Source organism: Cavia porcellus, unplaced genomic scaffold (assembly GCF_034190915.1).
Source record: "Cavia porcellus strain 051 isolate PalLab524CR breed Dunkin Hartley unplaced genomic scaffold, mCavPor4.1 scaffold_10, whole genome shotgun sequence".
In the NCBI taxonomy this organism is placed as follows: domain Eukaryota; kingdom Metazoa; phylum Chordata; class Mammalia; order Rodentia; family Caviidae; genus Cavia; species Cavia porcellus.
In genome coordinates, this window is record NW_026947493.1 from 8,934,180 (window position 1) to 8,958,965 (window position 24,786).

The 24,786-nt window shown below is 36.6% G+C and overlaps 1 protein-coding gene across 11 annotated transcripts in view; it reads left to right on the plus strand.

The window, feature by feature from the left end:
• Plcl2 (phospholipase C like 2) overlaps positions 1–24,786 on the plus strand; it is a 195,545-nt gene that overhangs the window by 96,033 nt on the left and 74,726 nt on the right. For all 11 annotated transcript variants that reach the window (XR_010050065.1, XR_010050064.1, XM_063256988.1 and 8 more), the window contains one exon: positions 21,168–23,654. Coding sequence is in view for 9 of the 11 variants with exons in the window: in XM_063256988.1 (XP_063113058.1) it covers positions 21,168–23,654 (2,487 nt within the window). In the remaining 2 variants the exon portion in view is untranslated. The remainder of the gene's footprint in view (positions 1–21,167; positions 23,655–24,786) is intronic.

Sequence of the window (24,786 nt, forward strand, 5' to 3'; positions counted from 1 at the left end):
GGGGAGGACTGGAGGATATAATCTCCATGAGCAAACCAGTCTCTGAAATGGGGTCAGATGGTGGAGCCTCTTTCTCAGAGATAAGGACTCAAATACTTATAAAGCGCTAGGATGTAAAAATAGCTCAAAAAAACATTAGCCCACCCCCCTTTCCATGGGAACAACTACAGTTAAGCAGACAGTAGTTACCAAGTAGCTTGAAACACATAAGCTATAATGCGACCTGTCCTACTTGTCTGTCTCTCCAGGAGCAATCATGAGTTTCTCTTAGACTTTCTTTTTAAATGTATTCATAAAAAAATTAATTTATAAAGAAAATCTATTACATTTTCTAAATTGAGAAACCTGATTTTGTCAGAAGATAGTAGACTTAAGAGCTAGGACTTCTCAGAAAGAATTGTTACAGGCCTTATGTAAGGTTGATTTTTCTCGTATTTCTAGTCCTATCTTATTTTTAAAAGTCCTTGGTCTCAAGTTTAATCTTATTAAATTAAAAACTGCTATACTGTAACACTTTGAAAAGTACAACTAAATTACTTTAAAAACAAATTTATAATTGAAATAAAACAAGGTTTAGGTAAAACTTCAGCTCTTTCTAGAGAACAACATGTGATTTCTATGTTGCCATTCTAAATAAATCTGAGTGAATTTTATATTCTATTTGGCTTGGAGGAGAAAGGAAGATGCATGAAATTAAATTAAAAGATAAACTTTTTGTTATTCTAACTTTAGATGCATTTCTTAAATGCCATAAGCCACAGACTCAATGTAGAAATCTTTCAAAGATTTCTGAACTTGGGAGTGTTGAATTTTGAGGTGACTGAAGGTTATAGTAGAGTCCTAGATTGTCAGGAGTTACATGGCAGTAATAATACCACACATACATAATGTTTTTACATTTTGATTTAGAACAGAGCTACAACACACATATATGACCAGAACAGGAAGGTGAGAGCTGGTTATGGACTTGATTTGATCTGTAGAAAAACTCACCAATTATAGGGTCAAGAAGACCAATTGGAACAGTCCAGCCAGTAGTTCTTTGATCCTGTCTGACATTGCACTTTCTTGCTTCAGTTTCAAGAACTCATATATGGCCTCCAACATCCAGCTCCTAACAACTGGGTCCTTTTGTGTAGGGCTTCCCTGCATAACCTTCACAGTGTTCATATATGCCTCTATTATCACAACTAGCAGATCCTAACTCCCCATTTATGAACCATCCAGGCAAAACTTCACTGAGATATTTGGGAAGATCAGATTGTGGGAGAGTTATGAGTTTAGAATAGAGGATCTAAATTATAATGTTCAGGGGTGTCCAGTGTACCCAGTGTCTGCCAGGCTGTATTTCACGGGAGCCATTCAAAAGCAGGACTGCTGTGCCAACCAGCTAATCACAGTGTGCTACCCATATGACCCATTCCAATCATAAGAGAATTACAGAAAGGAGGTGGGTAAGGACTCTATTCTAGCCAGGCAGGTCAGAATTTAGTTAAGGGTCCATACTACACAGGGACAGAGCAAATAACTGTAACAACCTCAGGAAACAAACAAAAAACAAGACATAGAGTTACCTTAATACTTAGTTTAAGGCAGCAAGACTGAGCCAGGCCTTGTGAGCAGATGTAGGTTGGTTACTGACCTGAGTGGGATGAGCTTCCAGATCATACACTATGTGATCTGCAAGTTGCAAGTGTCCAGATAGACCAGAACTGCTGGCCTGCCAATCAGGGAACATCCCTGTAGTGGAGATTACACTTAGATTGCACCTGAACTTCCTATGGTTGGTGCTTAGTAAGGACTTACTTATATTATTAATAATGTCACTTTCAAGTAGGATGTCCATTCATTTCAATTTTCCAAGAACAGTACCTCTTACGACATATTGTTAATATCCATTTGAATTCACATCACCATTGCTGATGGTCCCAGCATCCCCATGGGTGCTCAGGACCTTGTGTGTCCTCCACCTGTAGAGCCTTCTGCTGGTGCACTATTTGATTTCCAGTGCTCTTTATAAAAGCTTGCACTCTAGTGAGGTAGTGTAGAGTTGCATGATAACCAAATGCTCAACAAACTTGAGGGATCAAAGACCTACTTAGGGTCAGTAGATGGAAATGATAATCTGATACTTAGAGTAAGGATGGCATTCTGCTTACTAAGGGGTTTTGGTTATTAGTTTTGTACATGAACTTAGAATTTGCTTTTACTTCTGGGAAGTTCAGTTAGTTGAAAGTAAAATACACCATAGTTAAATGTGGCATTTTAAACTCACATTATAGTATCTTTATGTAAAATCTAAGCAAATCTTATACATCCTGATATTTTGTTTTCACCCAGCTTCTTGAAGCATATTAATGCAAAGCTCTTAATACTATAATCCTAACTCTTAAAAGTTTGTAGTTTTTCTGAACTGCTTGGTTTTATATATCAAATGGTATGGAAACCTTATTAAATTGCGTTATGTGTTACAGTATTTAAAACATGAAACATATATAGGAAGATGTATTTAGAATGAATTATGAATTTTGTATCTGCTCCATGGAATTAATTGTGCAATTTTGATAAGAGATTTTCTTTCAGAAATTGGGACTTCTAGCAACAAGGGCTGGAAATGATGGCACAAGATTCATTGAAGCAGTTAAATTGCTTTACTCATTGTCAGCATATGCCATTGAAAATGCATTAATGATGAGATTTTGCTGGTCTTTAAAACTGCTTTTTGTTTTAGTTTGATGAAGCTAATTAATTTGGAAGAGACTCGTGGTTTTGAAAAGGTATATGATGATTCAGAAAAATGGCAGAACTAGACCTTGCATAATCCAAATTGGCATTGCTTTATTTTGCAAATGCTTGGGATTGTTTGAGTCTTCTGAATTTCTGCCATGTAAGCATTGACATTTTTATTGATTTCTTAACTGAAGTGATGCTTTTAGTTTTACTAACAAAACAAAACACCTGGGCTTACTGTGGGCATGATATCAAATGTATTTGATGACTTAGCCAAGTAGATAAACACAGTGAAGGCATGTCTGGGCCACTTTAGTAGATAAATTGTGATAAGAAATCTTTTTTTTGCACATAACACCTGTAAATAAACAGTGAATTTAAACTACATTACATTAGATTTACTGTAATTTTTAATTTTTTAATAGGGAAATTATATTGTAACTATATATTATAACATTTCCAGAATTTGCAATTTTTTAAAACTATTTCAAAAGTATATAGATTTCTCTGGTGTTTTAAGTGATGATCCTTCAAGTAGTAATCTTTGATTTCAGTCATTCAAGGGGGGTGACACACTGTATAACATTTAAATACCATACATCCTTTCCTTCAGTTTCTTTTTTGAGCCCTTTAAGACAGAAATAAAGTGTCTAGAGTAATGGGATGTTGATTCTTGAAGCTATAAAAAGAATGGGGATTTATGCATTTGTTGAGTTTTTAAAATAAGTGAAGAGTGTTACTTGTACACTTTTGGAAAATGTCACATTATCATCAGTTTTATACATATTCGCGTTTGTTCTGTCTGTGGCATAGGAACATGTGCTCCAGGCCTCAGAGGCCTTCTCTGGGGCAGTGCTGACTCCTCTCCCACAGAGCTTGTCTGTCGGGGTCTATGTGTAGTGTGTCCTGAGCTCACATCCAGCCTCCACTCTCCTGCCCATCCTCTTCTTATCCTGCCCCAGGCTTTTGAGCTTCTTTAAATATCAGAGTCCTTTTTCTTATCTCCTATATTTGCATTTGCTGTTCCATCTGATTGTTTTTTTATATTCCCATTAGGATCCATCTCAAAAGTCACCCTTTGGGAAAGGCTAAAGGTCTTTCTGTTAGCTTGCACAGGAACTTCATTCCTTCAGAGATAATCCTTTTCCTACATCTTTCTGTTTCCTTTTTTTGAGGGGAGGAGGGGACTCAAACTGAGGACCTTAGGCTTGCCAGGTGGGTACTGAGCTTTATATCCAGCCCCTTTTTCCCATCTGTACTGGGTAAATATCTTCAACATAGTGATCTCCATTATCTCTAATTTAAACAAAGAGTCTCTCTCTCTCTTTCTCAGCGACCCTTCTTTGTGCAAGGAGTGATCTGTACTCAGCTGTCTTCACCCCCATACTCCTTTTCAATCTTCAGCTTTCCCTGTCACCCCAAACTCCATGCTGTTAGATTTCAAGCACACCTAACTTAGTATAAAAGACAGCCTGAAAGGAAATCAAAGGAACAAAAGAACATGAGATATACAGAAAAGAGAAAGTGAAATGGCAGATGTGAATCCTGTTATATCAATAATATTAAAGATGAATGGATTAAATAATCTAATCAAAGATAAAATTCAGAATAGATTTAAACAGAAAAGTTTCAGTTACAGTATACACTAAGATATGTTGTGTGTTTATGTTTTAATACTGCTGGGGATTTAGTTCAGTGGCACAAGCACCTGCCTGGCAAGTGTGAGGTCGTGAGTTCAATCCCCTGAACCAAAAAAAAAAAAAAGCAAAATGTTTTAATACTGTGTATTTTACCATTAAAATTATTTTAAGTTGTTATGACTGTATGCCACATAATACACTGAAGTCAAGAATTGAACTTTTGTATTTTTAAATCACTTTGTTGTAGACTTTGACAGAAAGGTCATGTTACTAAATTGGACTCTTTCAGCCAGTAAGCATAACTTTGTTCTTTCTGTGATATATTAGACAACTGTATGTATAGTATGGCATTAGGTTCAGTAAAGGACTAAATGAGGAAATAAATGATTTAAAAGTAAATTCCGCTTCTTAGAGGTAGATGTTTCCATTGGAGAAGGAAAGTTTACAGATTTTATAAACAAGATTTGTATTTAGTTACAAAGATACAAGCTACTAAGAAGGGTCTAGAAAGCACGATAAAAAGTCAATACACAAGAAGTTGCATGAGATGTAGGTGTGGATTTTTGACAAAGTTACTGTTGAAGCGAAGCTCTGGCTGCTGGATTCTGGGACTGTGAGCAGCTGGAAGCAGCAACATGTTGGGGCAGCAGTGTTACAGTACAATTGAAGGCCTTTGGGGTTGCACAAACTTGGGTGTGTTTGCATTCTTTACTCTGCTTCTCAGACCCATGGTTCCCTCACCTGTGGCATAATAGCAACCTCACTACTTCCAATTTGTCCTGAGAATTAGAATTAAGACAGGGCAGTGCTTACTACATGAAAAACCCTCAGTAACTGGCAGAATAGCAGTTGACATACTTGAATGTGGTTGGAGTTACTGCTTAAGATACGGAGATTTAAGCTTTCCTGTGGATGTGTCAGTACCCAGATCTGCCTGGATTCCACACTTTCCTGATTAACTGCTCTTCTAGCCCACCCTCCCTGCCTCTCTCTGAATACCCATAGGCAAGTTCCTCCCCCTCTGTGGGTAGAGGCCATGATAATAATGCTATAAGGACTGCTGAGTACATAGCTACTGTGTAATTAATAGACTTGAGCTATGTATAAGTGATGAAAAATTCCTAGGCCAGTTCAGATAGTGGAACCACAGGTGGAAATGGACCAGAGAAGTCAGGAAGCTGATCAAGGAAACAGTGAATTTGGTTTTAGAGGAATTTGATGAATTCGATAGAGAGCTACTTTATAAATTAAAGCACAGAGGGTGTGTTATGAAAAATAAGTTTCCTTAACAGTTTTTCTCTTCATTGTAACCTTTTGGTAGTCAGTGAGCATTTTGTTACTTGCTAAAAGTAGTTGTTTAGATACGGACTAGTGCTGTTGTACTACTGTAGTTACTTGATTTCTCAACAAATTTTATAGGTGAAATTTTAATAGTAAAAGCTAAAACATCTTACATCATTGACCTCTTGTATACTTTAAACTTCACTGTCTGTTTTGCATCCCAAAGACTTTTTGTACTGAGATTTTTGAAAAATTCCTTTTTGAGATGTTTGACGTAAAGGTATATTATGTGTATATATACCTTTATATTTGTATATTTTTTGTGGAACTTTTTTTTGATACAGAATCTTGTTCTATTCCAGGCTGTCTTTGGATTTGCTATGTAGCCCAGGCTGGCCTTGAATGCTTGATCCTCTTGCTTCGGCCTCTCAGAGTGCTGGGATTACAGGTGTGCGTCACCCACCACAATCTCTGATTTCACATTTTTAAATTGAAGAAACAACAAAATGAGATCTACTTTTTGCGAAAGTGCACCTAACATGAACTCATTTTGATTAAACTAACTATATAACTATGTTAACTGTCTTGTGTATAAATATATTTTTTTCTTTTTCCCTTCCTTCTTTTCCCTTTTCATAGTTTGTCTTTTCTTTTGAACAATTTCTTCCCTACTCACAGTATCTGTTGTACATTTTGGATCTTATTTACTTATTCAGTTTCTCACATTAGTGAGACAATATGATTTTTATACTACGGGTCTGATTTATTTCGTTTATGAATATAGTCTCAAGTTGTATCTATTTACCTATAAAAGTCTCCAATTTATCCTTCTTTATAATTGAGTAGTGCACAAGTGTATAAAAAATACATCTTTTTATCTATTTCTCAATTGAGACATTTGGGTTGTTTCCAAGATTTAGCTATTACAAACTGTGCTGCTATAAACATGTGTACATATATATCATTGTGGTATGATGTTTTTAATTTTCTTTTTTTGTACCTGAGATCAAACTCACAACCTAGCACTTGTAAGGCAGGCATTTATGCTGCTGAGCTAAATTCCCGGCTTGTTTTTAATTATTTTGTGAAGATACCCAGAAGGAGGCTAGCTAAGTTGAATGGATTCTCTAATCCTAGTTTTTTTGAGGAATCTCCGCACTGATTTCCACAGTTTACACTCCCACTAACAGCGGCGAAGAGTTACTTTTTCCCCACAGCCCCATCAGCATTTGTTCTTCGTTGTTGTTTTTTTTTTTTTTTTTATAATAGCCATTTTTTTCCTGGAGTAAGATGGAATCTCTATGTTGTTTTATTTTGCATCTTTGGGAAGACCAATGATGTTGAACATTTTTTCATGTGTTTATTTGTCCTTAATGTTTCTTCATCTGAGATGTGTGTATTCATCTCAGATACCCATTTTTGAATTACATCTTTGTATTTGGGAAGGTTTGACTTTTTTCAATTCTTTATATATTCTAGATATAAATCCTCTGGCTGAAGGAAAGCTGGCTATAAATTTTTGTCATTCTGTGGGTTGTCTTTTCACTCTTGGTGATTTCTTTTGTTGTGCAAAATCCTTTTAGTAAAGTGAGATCCCACTTGTTGATTCTTTGTAGTATTTCCTTTGCAGTGTGGGTTTTACTTCATGAAGTCTTTGCCCATATTTGTGTCTTCAAGAGTTCTGTTTTCTATTTTAGTAAATTTAGTGTTTCTGGGTGTTTTTTGAAATTTTTTAAAAATTGTTTTAAAGAAATTAAGACAAAAGAGGACAGAACAAAGCAGATCAGAACAGAACAATGTAAGCAGCACAGTACTTCCCCACAAGACAACCAGATATTAACAGTAACTATCATAATGTCTCTTTCTTTGAACTAGTTGAGCATCCCTTCACATACAATAGTATCAAACATAACAAAAATAGTATAAAACTATTCAAGAGAATGAAAGTATTACATGGCTTTTGGAACCAAATAACAGAAAATGAACAAAGGCTGCTATAATGTCTTATTTTCCATAAAAAATTTGTTTATACTATCACACATATTAAAATCCAGTGAGACACAACATGATAGAACCAATGGAAACAAACAAAAGCATGGAAGGACTTCAAAGCAAGATGATTTTAAATCAGCAATGGCTGCCATAATGTCTTGTTTTCTTCAATATAGCTGTTCATACCATCACACACAATAAAATCAAACAAAACAGAATAAAACCATTTCAACTAATGAATGAAAACATTGTAAGGCTTCAAAGCAATGTAATGGGGAATCATGATTACCATAAAATCTTATGTATTCTTACTATTTCTTATACTAGGGAGATTATACGGTATTTATATATGTGAGCTTGATTTATTTCGCTTATAAGTATGGTCTCAAGTTGCGTCCATTTATTTATAAATATCTCAATGTGATCATTCTTTATAGCTGAGTAGTACTCCATTGTATAAAAATACCACAACTTTTTTATCCATTCCTCAGTTGATGGACACTTAGGTTGCTTTCAAGATCTGGCTATTACACATTGTGCTGCTATAAACATGGGTTCACATATATAACTGTGGCACGATGTCTTCAGTTCTGGGAATATGCTCAGAAGTGGAATACACGGATCAAATGGGACTTCCAATCCCAGCTCTTTGAGGAATCTCCAGACTGACCTCCACAATGGTTGCACTAGTCTACACTCGCACCAACAGTGCAGGAAAGTTCCTTTTTCCCCACATCCTCTCCAGCATTTGTTGTTGGTAGTTTTCTTGATCCTGGCCATTCTTTCTGGACTGAGATGGAATCTCAGTGTTGTTTTAATTTGCATTTCTCTAATGATGAACATTCTCTAATGATGAATCTAATGAGTAATGATGATGAACATTTTTTCATGTATTTATTTGCCGTTTGTATTTCTTCGTCTGAGAATTGTGTATTTATCTCAGATGCCCAGTTTTGAATTGGGTCTTTGAATTTCAGGGGTCTGATTTTTTTTTTTTAATTCTTTATATGTTTTCGACAGAAGTCTTTTGTCTGGGGGACAGTTCACTAAGATTTTTTTCCCAGTTTGTGGGTTTTCTGTTCACTGTGCTGGAGATTTCTTTTGACATGCAGGAACTTTTTAAAAAGACATGATCCCAGTTATTGATTCTGGGAAATAGTTCCCATGCAGTTTGATTCCTGTTCATGAATTTGCAACCTACCCCAATGTCTTCAAATTTTTACCTAATTTGTTTTCCAACAGATTTAGTGTTTCTGTTTTAATATTCAGATATTTGATCCATTTAGATTTTACTTTAGAACACAGTGAAAGGCATGGGTCTAGTTTTAGTTTTTGGCATATGGAGAGCCAATTTTTCCAGCACCATTTATTAAAGAGACTATCGTTCTTCGATTGAACATATTTGTCTCCTTTATCAAAGATAAGGTGGTTAAGTGTGTTTGTAGTTGTGGTTGTATCTTCTAATCTATTCCATTGATCTTCAGATCTGTTTTTATTCCAGTACCATGTTGATTTTATTATAGTAGCTTTGTAGTATAACTTCAAGTCAAGGATTGTGTTTCCTTCTACCTTGCCTAGGTCTCATCTGGTTCCAGATGGATTTTAGGAGTGATTTCTCTAGTCTATGGGATATGTTAATGGTATTTTCATTGGGATTACATTGAATTTGTGTAACAGTTTTGGAAGAATGGCCATTTTCACAATATTTATTCTTCCTGTCCATGAGCAAGGGATGTCTTTCCACTTTCTGAGATTGTCTTAAATTTCTTTTTTCAATGTATTATAATTTTCCATGTATAGGTCTTTCACTTCTTTCATGAGAGTAATTCCTAAGTATTTCATTTTTTTGCTAAGTATTTCCTAAGTATTTCATTTTGCTAGTGTGAAGGGTGTGGCTTCTCTTATTTCTCTGTCAGGGATTTTGTTGTTAGTGTATATGAATGCTATTGATTTTTGAGTATTGATTTTGTATCCATCTACATTACTGAATTTCTTTATTATATCTGAGTCAATGGAGTTTTAGGAATCTTCTATATAGAGTATGATGTCATCTGCAAACAATGATAATTTAACTTTTCCTTTTCTTATCTTTACTTTTTTTTTGGGGGGGGGGGCTTTTTTCGTTTTTATCGGTACCAGGGATCAAACTCACGACTGTCTGCTTTCAAGGCAGGCGCTTATGCCACTGAGCTAAATCCCCAGCCCCTCTTTTCCTATCTTTACTTCTTTTATGTCTCTCTCTTATCTAATTGCTCTGGCTAGTATTTTCACTACTGTATTAAATAGTGGTGATAAGGGACATCCTTGTCTTGTGCCTGATTTTAAGGTAAAGGCCTTCAGTTTTTGGCCATTTAGTATGATACTGGCTGTTGGTTTGTCATAGCTAGCCTTTATCATAGCTTACCTTTATTGAGGTAAAGACCATCTATTCCAGTTTCTAATTTCATGGCGCTATGATCCGATAACATGCATGGGATAATTTCAAACCTTTTACATTTATTTAAATGTGTTCTGTGGGCTATTATATGATCTATTTTAGAGAATGTCCCTTGTACTTCTTAGAAGAATGTATATTCTGATGTTGTTGAATGGAACACTCTGTAACATCTATCAAGTCCATGTGTTCACAGATGTGATTCAGTTCTGTTATTTCTTTGCTGATTTTCTGTCTGGTTGATCTGTCCCTTGGTGTCAGTGGTGTGTTGAGGTCTCCTGTTGTAATCGTGTTATTGCTTATTTGATTTTTTATTTCTGTTAGTACTTGCTTTGTATAGCTGGGTGCTCTGGAATTTGGTGCATATATATTTAAGATGGTTATGTTTTCCTCTTGAAGTTTTCCCCTAAATAGTATGTAGTGACCTTCTTTATCTCTTCTGATCATTCTTGGTTTGAAGTTCACGTTATCTGCAAACAGAATAGCTACCCCCGCTTTTTGGGGGGGGGTTCCTTTTGCATGAAGTATTGTTTTGCATCCTTGACTTTTAGTCTATGAGTTTCTTTTTGGGTTAGATGGATTTCTTGTAGACAGCATATGGTTGGATGTTGTTTCTTGATCCATTCTGCTAGTCTATTCCTTTTAATTGGTGAATAGAGACCATTTACATTAATGGTTATAACTGTTATATATTGGTTTATTGTTGAGATGTTATCTTTCTGCTATTGCTTCTTTATCTTTCCTTTCTGTTTGTCTGCTTTGCTTAGTGGTTTTTTCCTATGTCTATCTAGAATGTCTTTCAGTATTCTTTGCAGGGTTGGCTTGGTGTTCATGAAGTTCTTTAGCTGTTCTTTGTCATGGAAGCATCTTATTTTTCCATCCATTTTGAAGGACAGTTTTGCAGGGCACATTAGTCTAGGTTGGAAGTCGTTTTACTATAGGATCTGAAATACTTTGCTCCAGGCTCTTCTTAACTTCATTATTTGTGTTGAGAAATCTGCTGTGATTCTGATAGATTTTCCTTTATAGGTAATCTGTCTTTTTTCTTTAGCAGCTTTTAATATTCTATTCTTATGTTGGATTTCTAGGATGGTGATTATTATATGTGTGGTTGTCGTTTTATTTTGGTTATGGATATTTGGAGTTTTATATGCTTCACTAATGCTAATGTCAGTTTCTATTCTCATGTTTGGGAAATTTTCAGCTGTTACTTCTGTAAATAACCTTTTGATATCATTTGTGTTGTCCCCTTCTTTTTCATTTATCCCTATCAATCTTATGTTGTTTTTCTTTGAATCATCTTGCAGCTGTTATTTCCTGATTCCTTGTTATTTTTAAAATATCTTTCCTTTCCTGTTTACTAACCTCAATCTTGTCTTCGAGGTCTGATATTCTATCTTCATTTTCGTTGAGGCAGTTTTGACAACTTTCAATGAAATTTTTGATTGCTTGTATATCTCTTTGAATCTGCTTCATGTGTTCTGTTGGTTTCTTATGTTGTTCATCCAGAGATTCTATCTTTTTGCTTGTTCCTCTAAATTTTTAACTGTGTCTTCTTTAAATGTGTTCAGCATTTCTTTCATTACTTTTATCATTTCTTCTTTTACCTGGAATATTATTTCTAACTTGAATTCCTTTTAGCTTCCCAGAGTTGCTTCTTTATTTCAGTTGCTATTTTTTCAGGTATTTCAGGTGTATGGCGTATATTTTCTTCTACGTACATGGCTCCTAGGCTTTCTTGGGATGGGCTGAAGGTTTGAGATTGCATTTTGGTCTTTTGTCTTGTCATTTTCCTATATTTCTATGTTTCAAGTTAGGTTCCAAGGCTTCTCCTGGGCGTATTGGAAATCGCCTTCTACACCTTTGGCTCCTGGGACTGAATGGAGGTTGCTGAGTGTGGTCCAGTCAGGCCCGCAGGACCTCTGGTGTTCCAGGAACCTGGGCAGGCTCGTAACCACTGTGGGTGATGGTTCAAAGCTCACCCTGGGCTAGCACTGATGCACTAGAACTCACCTCATGTGCCCTCAGCTCTCTTGATTGAAGAAGCTCTCTGGGCATGGTCTAGTGAGCTGGGAAACCTCCTGAGCCTATTCTAGTGTGGCTGGAAGCTGGGCGGGCACTTAACGCCCTGGGAGTGATGATCTTAAACTCTTCGCGGGCCCACATCAGTGTGCTGGAACTCACCTCTTGCAGCCCCAGTTCCCTGGATTGAAAGAAGGTCACTGGACATAGCCCAGTTAGGCCTGCAAAACCTGTAAATCCCAGTCTAGTGTGGCTGGAAGCTTCACAGGCATTTAACCACTGGGAGCGATGATCTTAAACACTCCCTAGACCCAAGCTGTTTTGTTTTGTTTTTTGGCAGTGCCATGCTGATTTTATCACAGTAGCTTTATAGTATAATTTCAGGTCAGGGATTGTGGTTTCCTCTGACATGCCTTTGTTTCCCAGAACTGCTTTTGCTATTCTAGGTCTCTTCTGTTTCCAAATGAATTTTAGGAATGTTTTCTTTAGGTCTGTGAAGTACACTAATGGTATTTTGATTGGGTCTGCAATAATTCTGTATAGCAGTTTTGGGAGTAGGGCCATTTTTATTATGTTGGTTTTTACTTCCATGAGCAAGCGATATCTTTGCATTTTCTGGTATCCTCTTTAATCTGTTTTTATAGGGTATTATAATTTTGTTGTCCAGTTACATCCTTTCTTACATTGATTCCAAGTATTTTTTTATACTACTGTAAAGTGTGTGATTTCCCTTAAGTTCTCAGTGAGTTTGTTGCTTCTATTGGAATAGGAATGCTATTGATTTTTGAGTGCTGACTTTGTATCTTCCACTATACTACTGAATTTGGATATTAAATCTACAAGTCTTTTGGTGGAGTTTTTGGGATCTTCTGTGTAAAGTATCATGTCACCTGCAAATAATGATCATTTAACTTTTTCCTTTCCTATCTTTATTCTTTTTTCTTTTCTAATTGCACTGGCTAATGTTTCTGAAAATATATTGAATAAGAATGATGATAATCCTTGTCTTGTTCCTGATTTTAGAGTGAAAGCTTCCAGTTTTTGACCATTTAATATGATGTTAGTTATTAGTTTGTCATAGATAGCTTTTATCAGATTGAGGTAAAGACCATCTATTCCAATTTTCTGTAGGGTTTTTATCGTGAATGGGTGCTGGACTTTGTCAAATGCTTTTTCTGCATCTATTGAGATGATCATGTCATTTTTGTCTTTGGCTCTATTGATAAGATGTATTACATTTATTGGTTTGCATATGTTGAACCATCCCTGAGTCCTGAGGATAAATCCTACTTGGTCATGATGTACAATCTTCTTGATGATTTACTGCATTTGGTTTGCCAATATTGTGTTGAGGATATTTACATATCTGTTCATTAGGGAGATTGGCCTGTAGTTTTCTTTTTTGTTGGATCCTTTCTTGTCTTCGGTATCAGGGTATTACTTCCAAGAATGATTTTGGAAGTACTGTTTCCTTTTCAATTTCCTTAAAGAGTTTCAGCATTAATGGCATTAGTTCTTCTTTGAATTTCTGATAGAATTCAACAGTGAATCTATCAGGGCCTGCACATTCCTTTGCTGGTAAATTTTTAATTGTATTTTCAATGTCGTTGACCTTGTTGGGTTATTTAGAATTTTTGTATTTTCATGATTTAGTTTTGGCAGTTCAATTATGTCCAGGAATCTATTTCTTCCATGTTTTCCATCTTATTAGAATATGGATCTTCTGAATTTCTGTGGGATCCTTCATGGTCTCCCCCTTTTCATTCTGAATTGCTTGAATTTGTTTTTTTCTCTTTTTGTTGAGAAAGGGTAATGGTTTATCAATTTTATTTATGCTTTCAAAAATCCAACTTTTTGATTCATTGATTCTTTTTTCTTATCTCTTAGTCTTAGTTTTCTTAGTCTCTTTTGCCTAATTTCTGCTCTTTATAATTTCTTCCCTCATAGAGTTTATGGTTTGATTTGTGAATCTTTTTCTAGAATTTTAAAATTCAACTTTAGATCATTCAGTTGAACGTGTTCTGTTTTTGCTATGTGTGAGCTTACTGCTCTAAACTTCCCTTGTAGGATTGCTTTCATTGTGCCCCGTAAGTTTCAGTATGTTGTATGGGGATATCATTTATATACTGTTTAATTTCATCTTTCATTTCCTCTGTGACCCATTGGTTGTTTAATTTCCGTGTTTATGTAGTTTCTGTGATTTCTTTTGTTGTTGGTTTCTTTTGTTGTTGTATTGCATTATGGTCAAGTAGTATTATGGGGTGATTTCAGTTCCTTTACATTTACTTAAACATATCTCATCAGCTAATATGATCTGTTTTGGAGACCATCCCATGTGCAGTTGAGAAGAATGTTCATTCTGCCATTTTGGGGTGGAACACTGTAGACATCTACCAAGTCCATTTGTTCACAGGCTTGGTTTAATTCTAATATTGCTTTGTTGATTTTTTTTTTTGTCTAGTTGATCTATTTGTGAGAGTAGGATATTAAGATCTCCCACTAGAATTGTGTTAGTGCTTATTTTAGTTCACTTTTTTTGCCCTCTGGAGATGTGGTAATGCAGTCTTCTGAAGCTTTATTTATGTCGCAGTATATGAGCATGGGCAGTGTGGAGGATGCGAAGATTACCTGCAGACGGACTTCCTTAGTTCACTCACCAAGAGGTCCAGAGGGCTATCTCACCACTGAGAGCACCAAGGCATCAAGGATACTGAGAGAAGAAAAATTCTCTGACTTTTGTTTAGAATATTACTGTAAAAGAAAAAAGCAGGGGGGGAACTTTGGGCATAGAGCTTTCTCAAGGACAGGCTATTTTGCTTGGCAATAGAAGGACAACAGCCAGACACAACATACTGTACTAATCTAAACGTAGTGTTGTTTAACCATGTAGTTTTCACACCGCCTGTGTGCTTTTGTCCCATGGTTTAATTCTTCGTTCCTCACTGCGCCTGTGCGCCTTCTGCCCCACGGTTTAAGTATTTATTTTCACAGAGCCTGCGTGCCTTTTGCCTTGTGCTTTATATGCTTTTGCCCCATATTTTAACCATTCACTCCTCACAGAGCCTGTGCACAGTAGTCCCACAATTCAGTCATTTAATTTAATCACTCACTCCTAGCCATGTCCCCCACATATTTGGGGAGGTATCTGATTATCCTGGACAGTTTCATATCTTGGGCATCACATTCATTTGGATGTGCTTAGAAGATCTATGGTTACATTAAGTAGTAACTTTAAAGATCTAGGGGCTGGGGATTTAGCTCAGCGGCATAAGTGCCTGCCTTGTAAGTGTGTGGTTGTGATTTCGATCCCTGGTACTGATAAAAAAAAAAAAAAAAAAGCAAAAGACACACAAAAAAAATATAGGAAGTAAAGATCTAGAAGTGACATTCATTCTCTTTGTTTTGAGACTCATTAACCAATCAACAAATCCTGAGCCATCTGTATATTGTTTTCATTTTTTGCGTTGTGACAGATAAAAAACTGTGAAGCAATAGAAAAAAGAAGTCCTAAAAAATAAAGTTCTCAAGCCATGAGTAGACTTGTATCCTCTTAAGACTCCTTGCCAAACATCCATGGGTATGAGCTTTTGGAATACAGTAGATGATATTGCAGAATAGGAGGACTAGTTGTGGAGAGACATCTATGGGCCCAGTAGCTTTTTATTACTTGTGGAAAAAGACCTTGCCACATGAGCCAGAGCAGCATTTGACCATATATAGCATTTTACAAATTATTCTTCTTTAGTTCGTCTTGTTTTATAAATTTGCCTTGACAGTATCTATTTTGCTTTTGGTCCTTTTCTTTTCTCATCTTGGAAAGCACATCAAAGTTGTAAAGATGTATGAAAAGCCTTGTAATGTAACGCTGATGTGGCCAGCACGACTTATACTTTCAATTCACAATTGTCTCTGAACTAAAGAGAGGTCAGGGCGTGTTGTACTTGTTTAACGAATCCCAATTTCTTCCTTGGGATTTTTAATTTTGTTTTATAAAACACAGAAATTTATTTAATCCAGTGTTTCTTAACTTGCTTTAATGTTATACCCCCGATAAATATATAGGATCTATACCTTCATTTAATGTTATTTATAACTCATCTAAAACAGCTTGACTCAAAATAAAATGAAGACTAAAGGGCTGCTTTATTTGCATGCTACAGCTCTCTCTTCATTCAGTTGTCTCCCCAGCGCCGCCATCTACATCCCTGAACTGCTGCCTAGACTCGCTCACTGTTTTGCCAGGACATTGAATCTGAATATTGGCCCATCATTTCCTCATGATATTTATTAAGGAATACTGACCAGCAAAGGGAAACTATAAATAGATTTGAAATATGAGAGAAACTCTGTAAGCAACAAGATGTAGCTGTTTCTTCCAGCAAGACAGAAACTGTTTGTGTGCCTTCAGACAAGACTGCTACCCTGCAGATTGGTCTAGTCTCCAGAGTGACCTAGATCAAATGGATCTATGCCAAGCACACTCTTGTCAGAAACAGCAATGAGACTTACCTGTGTGTCACTTCATTTCAGGATGAGTATATGTAAAATTGTCTATGCCCATTTGTGAAATTAGTGCTGCTAAAATTCCCAAGTGGCCTTCTATTTTTAGTGATGTCTTAGTTAATTGTCTTGTTGCTGAAACAAAATAACTGATACCCACAAATTAAAAGAAGAAAGGTTTATTTAGCTCACAGTTCATAGAAGTTTCAATTCATAGTCAATGGGCTCCAAAGCAGGTGGCACAGGAGAGGAGCATCACAGTGCAGAAATAGTTCATGGCATGACAGGCAGAAAGTAGCAGGCAGCAAGGCAGCAAGCAGTAACTGCAGTAGCACAAGTGGTCTCCCTTCCTCTCTCCCTTTATATTCTTATCCGGGTTATAAGTCTTTTGATTAGGCCATCCACCAGCAGGGACTCGCATTATCCATACCCAAAACTATGCTAATTCTAGTCAGTAAACTAATTTAGTGCTATACACATGTAATCCCAGTACCTATCCCTAAATCCAGCCAGCTCAGAAAAGCCCAACCTATGAGCACACGAGGGTTGTGGGAACATCTAGATATAAGACATAACAAGTGATAACCTTTGGTTAAAGAAAGTAGTTTTATTAGAAAGACATTCATTTCCAATAGTACATGATACGACTATTTCTACTATTAGTGCTAAATATGAGTCCTATTAACATTTTTATCCTTCCTGAATTTTCTGTGGTACAGAAAGTTTTCTGAGCCCTTTTCTAGTTGATTACTTTATCTAAAATAATTCCTTGCATAAAATTGTTATTTTGTAAATAAGTGTTGATTAATGTATATTCAATGTGAATCATTAAGCCTCTTTTTCATCTCTAAATTTTATGATTTTTTTAATCAAGAAAGACAAAATTTTGCCCAGCATGATGGTGCACACCTGTAATTTCAGCACTCTGGAGACAAAGGCAGGAGAATCTCTGTGAGTTTGAGGCCAACCTGGGCTGCTGGGCTACAGAGTGAGTTCAAGGCCTGCCTGAACAACATAGCAAGACCTTTCCTTAAACCAAAAGAAAGAAAGAAAGAAAGAAAGAAAGAAAGAAAGAAAGAAAGAAAGAAAGAAAGAAAGAAAGAAAGGCATCCAGCCAGCAAGGATGGATGGAAGGAAGGAAGGAAGGAAGGAAAGAAGGAAGGAAGGAAGGAAAGAAGAAAGGAAGGAAGGAAGGAAAATGAAAAGGAAAGGAAAGGAAAGAAGAAGGGGGGAAAGAAGAAAATTTCAAGGTTGATATGGAGATATTTCTTTTGGAAGATAGTTTTCTTCCACTCTGAATTTTTGGTGTGTGTGTGTGTGTTCTTTCTCTTAGTGTTAGTGCTGTGGGGCAGCAGGATTGCACTAAGAGTCCAAATTAAGTTTTTTTAAAAATCTATTTTGAGACAACTCAATCTCAGCAAAACCTATGTTTTACTCTCCAGTTTTAGGTGATTAATGCATATTACTTGGATACATTTAGTTTCTTTTTAGTTGAAAAAATCCTGAATATACAGCACATATAGTTTAAGTACTTTTCTGTGTTAAATTTAAACTGGTATTGCCAGGCAACACAGAAGGAAATTGTGGGCTGATCGGCTGCTTAACCAGGCAAGTGTTTTATCACTGCTGGGCTGAAGAATGAAAGCCAGATTGAAATGAGTAGGAGTGGAATAAAGTTTCCACAAGTTACTTAGTTCAGGACCCAAAGTCCTGCCATTAAACCCTGATTTTGCTTCCTTCCCACACAAATGTTTCTGTCCTCCCTTCCTTTGCTCTTGTTTGTGGGGGATCAGATTGCTTCCCATGTAAACATACCCACCTGTTGGTCCCTGTCAAAGTTCTGGTCCATCCTGTCATATGAGTACAAGCTCACACCTGTTCTCCTCATTTGTCTCTAAGCAAGGACACTCTTCCATCTTTGTTTCCGTAGATTTTTCTTCTAAAGAGGAAGGAGATTCACATCTTTTAATCGAGGCCTTGGTGTGCTATGTAGAGGATAGAATAGTTATAGATAGCAGCAGATAGAGAGGGAAGAGAGATAGGAAGTCTGGTACACAGTGTCGTGTCATCCCATTAGCCTGTACTTGTGTGTGTGTGTATAGTCAGCGACCAGAAATCACCACAGTTTGGGCTGGTTTGTGCAAAGGAAGGCTGGCAGTGTTTATGAAGCCAGTATGTTACAGGCTGCTGCCTGGTCCCAGGACACTTGAGTGTGGCGCATTTGTGTGTTATATGTGTGCTGTTAACCTACATTGCTATTTGGCCTTTTCCCTCTCAATAACAAAGAAACCTATGATTTTGAAATGTAACATTTCAAACAAATTAGGAAACAGTGCTAGAATATTAATCATTATATAAAATGGCAGAATAAAAGATTACAATGCTAAAAAGTGCTGTATATTTCTAATGGATTGTGGCCTAAAATCCATTTATTTTTCTGACTCCATTTTAGCAATGGCATATTGAGGTAAAATTTATAAAGATTATGATATTCCCTTAGTGAGTTAGTATATTGTCTTTATTAAAGGTAGATGTGTCTTTTTAGACGTAAAGACTTCATTCTGAAAAATAGGACACAAATGATTACAAATTTAATTTCATGCCAACATGCTTGAATAGATGGAATACAATCTGTGCTTCAGGGAGAACACTGAATATCGTATGTCTTACAGATGAAGTTATCACAGTTTTTGCCTGTTTTGCACTTTATCACTCCAGGGATACAATTATAAAGAAACTGCCTGGTGGCTTTTATGCTTTATTTTGGCACTCAGATCACAAAAATCTCTATGGTTCATTTTGAAATTTTGAGGAGAATAATACACATCTGAGTTAAAGTTTAGATTTAATTATCTTTTGTAAATTCCTTTGGAAGTAAAAGTCAAAAAGTACCCATTGCTTTAAATTTCAGACATAGAATAGCATAGAAATTTTTTAAAATTTGGAGATTTTATCCTAAGTAGATTGTATCCAGAACAGGAAAATCAGAAGTGCTTTTGTATAAAATTTTACATTCTCTTTATTATCATGAAAGTTAGATAATGCCAAGTCCCCATCCCTGTTCCTTACTTATAAACACAGTGATTTAGCAGAGATTTTTAAAACTTCCTGAAAGGCAATGTGTGTTTTAACTCTAAAAGATATTTGGATGTCATTTTAGCATTTCTCTTTTAATAATAAAGGTATCTTTAGAGAGGAGGTTTTAAATATACATGTAAATGTGTTTGTCAGCCCTTCAGGTGGGAATACTGTTACATTCTGCAGAAAAACTGAGGAATAAAGTATTGATAATGTTAAATTCTCTAGAAGTAGACACTACCTGAAGTTTTTCACTTGAGTAGTATTAATAATTCATTTATATTGAAAGCATTTAGGTGACATTGTTCTCAGTATCAACCTTGTATGCAACAATGGTTTTAATAAATCTAACTATAATTTTAGTAACACGCTTAGCTAGCCTCTAGATCTCCCCCTGAGACTTAATACAGTTGCAGCAATGAAGCCATTGTCTGTATCTGAAGTGTTTAGGACCATGACTGATTTATTGTGAGACTTTGAAGAGCCAAGAATTTCTGCTAAAATTCCAGCATCTACCCATTTAACACTCTGTTTAACGGTTCATACATAGTGGTTTCTGTTCATTTGGTATGTAGTCTAGAAATAGTTTAGTAAGCTCGGGTAGCCAGGAAATGTGTTTTGGGGACTTCAGAGTACATCCCTACTATATGGGGGGGGGGCTGTCTGAAATGCCAATTCCTGGCCACCATTTTTAGAGATCTGACTCCATGGGCCTAAATTATGTATTTTAACTAGATGACCCAGGGGATTTTGAGGCAGATGGTCTGGTGACAAGTCTTTAGAAACACTGATGCACATTTTGGTGTTGTTTTCAGTTTCTGTCAACCTGCATTTCATTGAACGCTGTGGCTGAAAAAGTAAAATAAAATGAGATACTTATTAAAAAAAAAAAGAAACTGATGTATGTACTACAGAATGTGTATACACACATAGAACCTGCTATTTTATAGAGGTGCTACTTGTATAGCTACACAAGCCTCACATTCCAAAGACTTGGGCTTGGCTTAATACTCTTCATCTATTGTCTTAAAATTATTAGTAACTTTTTTCTTTTTTTTCTTTTTTTTAATTTTGTTTTGTTTTGTTTGGTACCTAGGATCAAACTGACGACCTCACGCTTGCCAGGCCCCAGGTGCTTGTGCTGCTGAGCTAAATCCCCAGCCCTATGAGTAATTTTTGACTGAGGAGTCTTGTATTTTCATTCTTCCTGGGCCCTGAAAATTATGTAGCCAGTTCTCTACATAAGATTTTATCATATGTTTTGAAATTCCATTCTTTGACAAACATGAGTTCAATGATTTCTTACCTATTAGTATCAGGCTGTAAACTCCAAGGCCAGTTTTGAGCTTTAGAGATGAATGAGTATCATTCATTTTAAAATCAGAATAGGAAATCTCCAGAGTATATTTTTTCAGGGAACTTAAATTTTAATTCCTAGTCATGTACACCTGTGCTTATATTTTTCTAATAATTATTTTGTTTTTTCCCAGGATGGTACAAAACAGAAAAGGGAACGAAAGAAGACAGTGTCCTTCAGCAGCATGCCTACGGAGAAGAAGATCAGCAGCGCTAGTGATTGCATCAACTCAATGGTGGAGGGTTCAGAACTCAAAAAGGTCCGCTCCAACTCTAGAATATACCATAGGTATTTTTTACTAGATGCTGACATGCAAAGCCTGAGGTGGGAGCCATCTAAGAAGGATTCTGAGAAAGCCAAGATTGATATTAAATCCATCAAGGAAGTGAGAACAGGAAAGAATACAGACATATTTCGTAGCAATGGCATTTCAGACCAGATATCTGAAGATTGTGCGTTTTCAGTAATATACGGAGAGAATTATGAGTCACTTGATTTGGTTGCCAACTCTGCAGATATTGCGAACATCTGGGTTACAGGACTTCGGTACCTAATTTCTTATGGGAAACATACACTCGATATGTTAGAAAGCAGCCAAGACAACATGAGGACTTCTTGGGTTTCACAAATGTTTAGTGAAATTGATGTAGATAGCATTGGACATATAACTCTGTGTAATGCTGTGCAGTGTATCAGAAACCTCAATCCTGGCTTAAAAACAAACAAAATTGAGCTTAAGTTCAAAGAATTGCATAAATCCAAGGACAAAGATGGTACAGAAGTCACAAAGGAAGAATTTATTGAGGTTTTCCATGAGCTTTGTACTAGACCTGAAATTTATTTCCTTTTAGTTCAGTTTTCAAGCAATAAAGAATTCCTTGATACTAAGGATCTTATGATGTTTCTTGAGGCAGAACAGGGTGTGGCACATATAAATGAGGAAATAAGCCTTGAAATTATTCACAAATACGAGCCATCCAAAGAGGGCCGGGAAAAGGGCTGGCTCTCCATAGATGGGTTCACTAATTACCTTATGTCACCTGACTGTTACATATTTGATCCAGAACATAAGAAGGTCTGTCAGGATATGAAACAACCTCTGTCTCATTACTTTATAAACTCTTCTCATAATACGTACTTAATAGAGGATCAGTTCCGGGGTCCCTCTGATATCACAGGATATATCCGAGCTCTTAAAATGGGTTGCCGGAGTGTTGAATTAGATGTATGGGATGGGCCAGATAATGAACCGGTAATTTACACAGGCCACACCATGACCTCTCAGATAGTCTTCCGCAGTGTCATTGATATTATTAATAAGTATGCATTCTTTGCTTCAGAGTATCCTCTTATCTTATGTTTAGAAAATCATTGTTCTATCAAACAACAAAAGGTAATGGTTCAACACATGAAGAAAATTTTAGGAGAGAAGCTCTATACAACATCACCCAATGTTGAGGAATCTTATCTACCATCCCCAGATGTCCTGAAAGGGAAAATACTAATTAAAGCAAAGAAGCTATCTTCAAATTGCTCTGGAGTAGAAGGAGATGTTACTGATGAAGATGAAGGAGCAGAAATGTCTCAGAGGATGGGAAAAGATAATGTGGAGCAACCCAACAGTGTGCCTGTGAAACGATTTCAGCTTTGCAAAGAACTGTCTGAACTAGTCAGCATCTGTAAGTCGGTTCAGTTCAAAGAATTTCAGGTGTCATTTCAGGTCCAGAAGTACTGGGAAGTCTGCTCATTTAATGAAGTGCTTGCCAGCAAATATGCCAATGAAAATCCAGGAGACTTTGTAAATTACAACAAGCGTTTTCTTGCTCGGGTCTTTCCTAGTCCAATGAGAATTGACTCTAGTAACATGAACCCTCAAGATTTTTGGAAATGTGGTTGTCAAATTGTGGCCATGAACTTCCAGACACCAGGACTGATGATGGATCTAAATATTGGCTGGTTTAGGCAGAATGGAAACTGTGGCTATGTCCTTCGGCCAGCCATCATGAGGGAAGAAGTCTCCTTCTTCAGTGCCAATACAAAAGACTCTGTCCCAGGAGTTTCACCTCAGCTTCTTCACATTAAAATCATCAGTGGGCAGAACTTCCCCAAGCCCAAAGGCTCAGGTGCCAAAGGTGATGTGGTGGATCCTTATGTCTATGTGGAAATCCATGGAATCCCTGCTGACTGTGCAGAACAAAGGACAAAAACAGTGCACCAGAATGGAGATGCTCCCATTTTTGATGAAAGCTTTGAATTTCAAATCAACCTGCCTGAACTGGCCATGGTGCGCTTTGTAGTGCTAGACGATGACTACATTGGGGATGAATTTATTGGTCAGTACACAATTCCCTTTGAGTGTTTACAAACAGGCTACCGCCATGTCCCTCTGCAATCTTTGACTGGAGAGGTTCTCACACATGCTTCTTTGTTTGTCCATGTGGCTATAACTAACCGAAGAGGAGGAGGGAAACCTCATAAAAGGGGCCTTTCTGTGAGAAAAGGGAAGAAATCCAGGGAATATGCATCTCTGAGAACACTGTGGATTAAAACTGTGGATGAAGTGTTTAAGAATGCCCAGCCACTGATACGGGATGCCACAGATCTGAGAGACAACATGCAGGTACTTGTTTGTATTTAAATATCACTCAACAGTTTCTCTCTACTTAGTCCCTGTCAATAGTTTATGAATATGTTGGAGGTTTTTTTTTTTTTTTTTAAAAAAAACAACGGTATACTTGTGGGTAATTAGTAACTTTCAATTGATTATTGAATGTTTACCAGTGGTCATATTTCTTATTTAAATTTCTAAAACTGCAGTTGTTGAAAATTTTGATTGCATGTTAGAATAAACTAGTCTTGTCACTGCCTTACATATTGCTCATTAGAGTTCCTGTTAAATGGTGACTTAAAATTCACCATTTTTCCTGGTAATGTACAAGGGAATCTCTGATATTACAAATATTCCTTAACTTGAACATAAATTGATGACTTACCATAACAGAGGGGTTATCCACTAAAGTAAAAGGCACATTTTCCAGACCTTGCTTACATAGCTATAGTGCTGGGAAGAAACTAGGTCCTCAAATGACCCAATGTGTTTGTACATTGATCCTTCTCTTGAGAGGCTAGCTCATTTTTACAGTAAAAGACATGAGGTGCCTGTTTATTAGTGTTTAAAATAATAGTTATCTCTGAAATGTATAGTAGCTGAAAATAATCAGTTAGAAATTGAGTGTTTATTTAAAAACCATCTGTGTACCTAGCTGTGTGTTAGGGCTCATGAGTAGTATAGAGCTGGACAGCAGAGGCCTGCCCCCCAAGGTAACTTACCCCATCTCTGTATGTGAGAATGGGCTAATGACACCAGCAGTAAAATCTGACCCAGAAAAACGTACTTTCAACACATTTTTCTTATGTACTGATTATGTGGATATCTCACGAATAAAAAGACCTTCCCATAGTAGGGACATTATTTTCTGTCTTTCAAGGTAAAAACTAAACTGAAATATAAGAGACTTCCCCATTCTGTGGGTACAAATGGTTTGGTAACCCTTCATTCCAAACAGGCTGCATTGTTGCTTCTTGGCTGTTGATGTAAATGTGACTGAATTTCCCTTGGGGACCTGCCAGAGGTCGAGCATCATCATTTCTAGAGCCCTTATGTGCCTGGAACCCAAGAGAACAGTGGGTGGTGATGCTCAGTGAATGCCTGCTGTGCACAGGCAGTCTGGCCATGAGTGTGCAGCAGTGAC